We start from the raw sequence: 6,435 nt of genomic DNA on the forward strand, positions 1-6,435 counted from the left end.
TGTACTCGCTGGAGTTTAGAAGGATGAGGGGAAGTAACCTCACTGAAACTTACAGAATAATGAAAGGCCTGGATACGGTGGATGTGGAGAGGATGTTTCCACTAGTGGGAGAGTCTAGGACCAGAGGGCACAGCCTCAGAATTAAAGGGCGCCCGTTTAGAAAGGAGATGAGGAGGAATTTCTTTCATCAGAGGGTGGTGAATCTGTGGAATTCATTGCCAAGATTGGAGGCCAAGTCAATGGATATATTTAAGGCAGAGATAGATAGATTCTTGATTAGAAAGGCCTGTATCGAGTGGATGTGGAGAGGATGTTTCCACTAGTGGGATAGTCTATGACTAGAGGGCACACTCAGAATTAAAGGATGTTCCTTTAGGAAGGAGATAGGCAACAGACAATAAGTGCAGGAGGAGGCCATTCGGCCCTTTGAGCCAGCACCGCCATTCAATGTGATCATGGCTGATCATCCCCAATCAGTATCCCATTCCTGCCTTCTCCCCATATCCCCTGACTCCGCTATCTTTAAGAGCCCTACCTAACTCTCTCTTGAAGTACCAGAGAACCTGCCTCCACCGCCCTCTGAGGCAGAGAATCAGGAGGAATTGCTTTAGTCAGAGGGTTGGTGAATCCATAACACCCGGACTTTCATTGAAGGTGGTCGCAGGTAGACACAGGGTCTTGTCGAGCAGGGGGGGATCTAGGAATGCAGGTAACTACTTCCCTCTGTACACTCTGGCGTTTAGAAGGATGAGAGGGAATCTCATTGAAACATATAAGATTGTTAAGGGTTTGGACACGCTAGAGGCAGGAAACATGTTCCCGATGTTGGGGGGAAGTCCAGAACCAGGGGCCACACAGTTTAAGAATAAGGGGTAAGCCATTTAGAACGGAGACGAGGAAACGCTTTTTTTTTTCACAGAGAGTTGTGAGTCTGTGGAATTCTCTGCCTCAGAGGGCGGTGGAGGCCGGTTCTCTGGATACTTTCAAGAGAGAGCTAAAGGTACCAAGGGATATGGGGAGAAAACAGGAATGGCGGTACTGATTCTGGATGATCAGCCATGATACTTTCAAGAGAGAGCTAGATAGAGCTCTTAAAGATAGCATATGACAGTCCCGCCATCCCGGGAATTAACCTTGTAAACCTACGCTGCACTCCCTCAATAGCAAGAATGTCCTTCCTCAAATACGGAGACCAAAACTGCACACAACACTCCAGGTGTGGTCTCACTAGGGCCCTGTACAACAGCAGAATAACCTATTTGCTCCTATACACAACCCTGCCCACTATTTAGATAGCAGAGTCAGGGGATATGGGGGGGAAGGCAGGAACGGGGTACTGATTGGGGATGATCAGCCAGAACAAGGGGTCATAGTTTAAGGATAAGGGGGAAATCTTTTAGGACCAAGATGAGGAAAACATTTTTTACACAGAGAGTGGTGAATCTGTGGAATTCTCTGCCACAGAAGGTAGTTGAGGCCACAGTTCATTGGCTATATTTAAGAGGGAGTTAGATGTGGCCCTTGTGGCTAAGGGGATCAGGGGGTATGGAGAGAAGGCAGGGATGGGATACTGAGTTGGATGATCAGCCATGATCATATTGAATGGCGGTGCAGGCTCGAAGGGCCGAAGGGCCTACTCCTGCACCTAATTTCTATGTTTCTATGATCATATTGAATGGCGGTGCTGGCTCGAAGGGCCGAATGGCCTACTCCTGGGCCTATTGTCTGTTGTCTATCGGTTGCAGGTAGGCGAGGGTTGTTGTGGGGCGGGGGGGGGAGGGGCGAGGTAGGTGAGGAGTGGGCTCCATACTCGAGGTCTGCAGCCAGTCCTGGTAGGCCCCGTGCGTGAAGAGACTCTCGCCGATGCTCTCCCTGAAGAAGCGTTTGAGGGTGTTGGACACGTCATCCACCTGGTGGTCCTCCTCCCTCAGCTTCACCGCACGCGCGTCCTTCACAAACTGCTCCAGCAGGTGCGTGGTCTTTGACTTCTGCCCGCTCTTCCTGTAGATGCCCTCTGACGTCAGGCCTGCAGGGTGGACAAGCACACACGCACGCACGCACGCACGCACGCCAACGCACGCAGTCAAAGGGGGGGCATGGCCCATCTCCTCCCCACCTGGTGGAGAGAGGGGGGGAGAGAGAGGGGAGGGGAGAGAGGGAGACAGACAGACGGACAGACAGAGAGAGAGAGAGAGAGAGAGAGAGAGAGAGAGAGGAGGGGGTGAGGGGGGGAGAGATAGGGGGAGGGCGAGGGAAAGAGATAGCGGAGAGAAAGGAGGGAGAGAGGAGGGCGAGAGAGGGGGGGAGGGAGGGTGAGGGGAGGGGAGAAAGTGGGGAGAGAGAGCGAGATACACGAGAGGGAGGGTGAGGGGGAGAGGGGGGAGGGGGGGCGAGGGAGAGGGAGGGAGGAGGGGGGGGAGAGAGAGGGGAGGAGGGGAGGAGGGGAGGAGGGGGAGAGTGGGGGGAGAGAGGGGGAGGGAGGGGGAGAGGAGGTGAGTGGGCGAGAGAGCGAGGGCAGACTATTATCTCAATGGTGACCGACTAGGAAAAGGGGAGATGCAGCGAGACCTGGGTGTCATGGTACACCAGTCATTGAAAGTAGGCATGCAGGTGCAGCAGGCAGTGAAGAAAGCGAATGGCATGTTGGCTTTCATAGCAAAAGGATTTGAGTATAGGAGCAGGGAGGTTATACTGCAGTTGTACAGGGTCTTGGTGAGACCACACCTGGAGTATTGCGTACAGTTTTGGTCTCCAAATCTGAGGAAGGACATCATTGCCCATAGAGGGAGTACAGAGACGGTTCACCAGACTGATTCCTGGGATGTCAGGACTGTCTTATGAAGAAAGACTGGATAGACTTGGTTTATACTCTCTAGAATTTAGGAGATTGAGAGGGGATCTTATAGAAACTTACAAAATTCGTAAGGGGTTGGACAGGCTAGATGCAGGAAGATTGTTCCCGATGTTGGGGAAGTCCAGGACAAGGGGTCACAGCTTAAGGATAAGGGGGAAATCCTTTAAAACCGAGATGAGAAGAACTTTTTTCACACAGAGAGGGGTGAATCTCTGGAACTCTCTGCCGCAGAGGGTAGTCGAGGCCAGTTCATTGGCTATATTTAAGAGGGAGTTAGATGTGGCCTTTGTGGCTAAGGGGATCAGAGGGTATGGAGAGAAGGCAGGTACGGGATACTGAGTTGGATGATCAGCCATGATCATATTGAATGGCGGTGCAGGCTCGAAGGGCCGAATGGCCTACTCCTGCACCTAATTTCTATGTTTCAGAATGTTTCTAAGGGGGGGGGAGTGAGAGGGAGGAGAGGAAGAGTGGGAGAGTGGTGGGGGAGAGAGGGGGGGGGATGGGTGAGAGGAGGGGGAAGGGGGAGAGAAGGAGGGAAGGGGGAGAGAAGGGGGTAGGGCGCAGGGAGGGGAGAGAGGGGGGGGAGAAGGATGGAGGGAGATAGATGGATGGGGGGGGGGGGGGGGGAGAGGGGGGGAGAAGGGCAGGAGAGCGGGGAGGGGGAGAGGGGGTGGCAGAGTGGGGGGAGAGTAGCAGAGTAGGGGGGGGAGAGAGAGGAGAGTGTTCAGGGGGGACAGTGTACCCACCATACTGGGTGACGTAGGCCACACAGCGCTCCACTAGTACCGGCGTGTCAATCCTCCGAGAGAGCTGTTGGTCGCTGAGAGTGTCGCCCGAACTCCCGCTGCTCGCTGAATCGCTGCCCACCACCCCTGCGCCTCCAGTCTCCTCTCCCCTTTGCATGTATATTGGTCCTGGGGAGAGAGAGGGGGAGAGAGGGGGGGGGAGGAGGAGATAAAGTGGAGAGAGTGAGTGGGTAGAGGAGAAAGGGGGAGGGGAGTGAGGGAGAGAAGAGAGGGGGGGGGAGAGAGGGGTAAGAGAATGGGGGGAGAGAGAGGGGGGGAGAGGGGGTAGAGAGAGGGGGGAGAGAGAGGGGATGGAGAGAGGGGGGGGGGAGAAGAGGGGGAGAGGGAGGGGAGGGGGAGGGGGGGGGGGAGGAGGGGGTGGGAGAGGGGGGGGGAGAGAGGGGGTTGAGAGGGGGGGGAGAGGGGGTGGGGAGGGGGGGTGGAGGGAGAGGGGGTGGAGAGAGGGGGTGGAGAGAGAGGGGGGGAGAGAGAGGGGGAGAGAGAGAGGGGGAGGGAGAGAGGGGGGAGAGAGGGGGGAGAGAGGGGGGAGAGGAGGAGGGGGGGAGAGGGGGGGGAGAGAGGGGGGGGAGAAGAGAGGGGGGGAGAGGGGAGGGTTGGAGAGAGGAGTGGGGGAGAGAGTGGGGGGGGGGGGAGAGAGGGGGGAGAGAGGAGGGGGGAGAGAGGGAAGGAGAGAGGGGGGAGAGAGAGGATGGAGGGAGAGGGGATGGAGAGAGAGGGGAGAGAATGGGGGGGAGGAGAGAGGAGGGGGGAGAGGGGAGGGGGGGGAGAGAGGGGGGAGAGAGAGGGGGTGGAGAGAGGGGGTGGAGAGAGAGGGGGGTGGAGAGAGAGGGGGGGAGGAGAGAGGGGGTGGTTAAATATCACTGCACATATAGCCCTGCCACCATCCCAAATAGCAGAGGGGGGAGGGGGAGGAGGGAGGGAGGGTGGGGGGGAGGGAGGGAGGGAGGGGAGGAGGGATGGAGGGATGTAGGGATGGAGGGATGGAGGGAGGGGGTAGGAGGGGGGAGGGGGGAGAGAAGGAAAAAGAGGGAGGGGGTGAAGGGGGGAGGGAGATAATGAGGGGGAGGCGAGGGTAGGGATGGGGAGGAGGGTGAGGGGGGGAAGGGGAGGTCCAGCGATACTCACCTCCTCTTCTCCACTAATACCAAGGACATCGTGGTCAGTCTGAGTGGCTGCAAGACACAAGGATGGGGGAGGGGAGGGGAGGGGGGGGTCACTGCTGGTGGTCCCAGTGTCGTGTCCCCACCGTGCGTCGGGGAGTCCGGGCATCGACCCAAAACCCCACCCCCACCCCACTCCTGGCTCGCTCCCCCAGTGCCTGCTGAGTCTCCCCGTTGGGGAACGTCCAAAACCCACAGCAAGAACCATCACTCCCCTGATTCCAACTCAGCCCCCTCCCCCACCACCCAATCCCCCCCTTCTTGGTGGGGGTTGGGGGTTTGGGTGGGGGTGTGGGTTCGATGTGTGTGGGGGAGGAGGGGTAGATGTATGGGGCTAGGGTTGGAGCAATGCAGGGAGGGTGGGCAATGTTCCTGCTTTCTCCCCACGCCTCTTGATTCCGTTACCACCCCCCCCCACCCCAAAGAGCTAAATCTAACTCCCTCTTCCTTAGACCTGGTCAAAGGAACGTCCTTTCATTCTGAGGCTGTGACCTCTGGTCCTAGACTCTCCCACTAGTGGAAACATCCTCTCCACATCACACTCTACCCACGCCTTTCATTATTTGTACGTTTAAATGAGGTCCTCCTCCCCCCCCCCACCCCCCCCACCCCCAATCCTTCTAAATTCCAGCGAGTAGAGGCAGGAGCCTAAATTACATAAGAATACAGCATGGAAACAGGTCCTGTTCTGAGTGAGAAAGAACTGCAGATGCTGGATAAAATCGAAGGTAGACACAAAATGCTGGAGTAACTCAACAGGGTGAGTATAGGAGCCATGCGGTCCTTCCGCAGTTGTCAGGGCCCTAGCGAGACCACACCGGTAGTATTGTGTGCAGTTTTGGGTCCCATAATTTGAGGAGGACATTCTTCTATTTGAGGGAGTGCAGGCGGTTCACAGGGTACTTCCCGGGATGGCGGGCCTGTCATATGCTGAGAGAATGGAGAGGCTTGGCTTGTATACTCTGGAGTTTTGAAGGATGAGAGCGAATCTTATTGAAACATATAAGATTATTAAGGGTTTGGACACGCTAGAGGCAGGGAAACATGTGGGGGGAGTCCAGAACCAGGTGATTTTTTTTTTTTTTTTTCTCGTCAACACCAGGTCAGCATCCCAGATCCATCAACCTGGAACAATCAAAACCACTCAAAACGCTCATGTTGATGGCACTTGTATCGGCACAGAGGGGTCGCAGTCACCTGCACCTATTGCGACTCTGAGACAAACAGTGATTACCAGCGCCAGACCCAGATCTACTTTCCATTATCCAGGGACTAATCACCCAGAGACAGACCAGGAAACATTGACATACAGCCCAGGGGAATTCATCAGGGCTTACCCGCCAGAAACGACGGTAGAGTGCGCATGACCCCCCACCTGTGATGTCCTGTAATAGACACAACTAAAAATATTCGAGGTATGGTGAAAAAGGCTTGTGGCTCAGTCATAAAAAACCTTATGGTCGGGAGAGCCATAACCCATCTCGAGATGTGGCTCTAGCAGGTCTAAACGCTGCCGGGGAATTGAAACTAACATGGACAATCTCACTCCACCAAGGCGCATCCGCCCCAAACGGCCTCCAACAGTGATAGGAGCAGACATCAGGGTAACGCC

At 55.9% G+C, this 6,435-nt stretch overlaps 1 protein-coding gene across 1 annotated transcript in view; it reads right to left on the minus strand.

Annotated features, from left to right (window-relative positions):
• Positions 1-4,932, minus strand: part of LOC129715525 (arf-GAP with Rho-GAP domain, ANK repeat and PH domain-containing protein 1-like) — a 24,551-nt gene extending 19,619 nt beyond the window's left edge. The window contains 4 exon segments of the mRNA XM_055665395.1: positions 1,811-2,026; positions 3,604-3,699; positions 3,702-3,771; positions 4,789-4,932. Of these exon segments, the coding sequence (XP_055521370.1) occupies positions 1,811-2,026; positions 3,604-3,699; positions 3,702-3,771; positions 4,789-4,932 (526 nt within the window).
• Between the last annotated feature and the right edge of the window lie 1,503 nt (positions 4,933-6,435).

Source organism: Leucoraja erinacea, unplaced genomic scaffold, assembly GCF_028641065.1.
Source record: "Leucoraja erinacea ecotype New England unplaced genomic scaffold, Leri_hhj_1 Leri_1223S, whole genome shotgun sequence".
NCBI lineage: Eukaryota > Metazoa > Chordata > Chondrichthyes > Rajiformes > Rajidae > Leucoraja > Leucoraja erinaceus.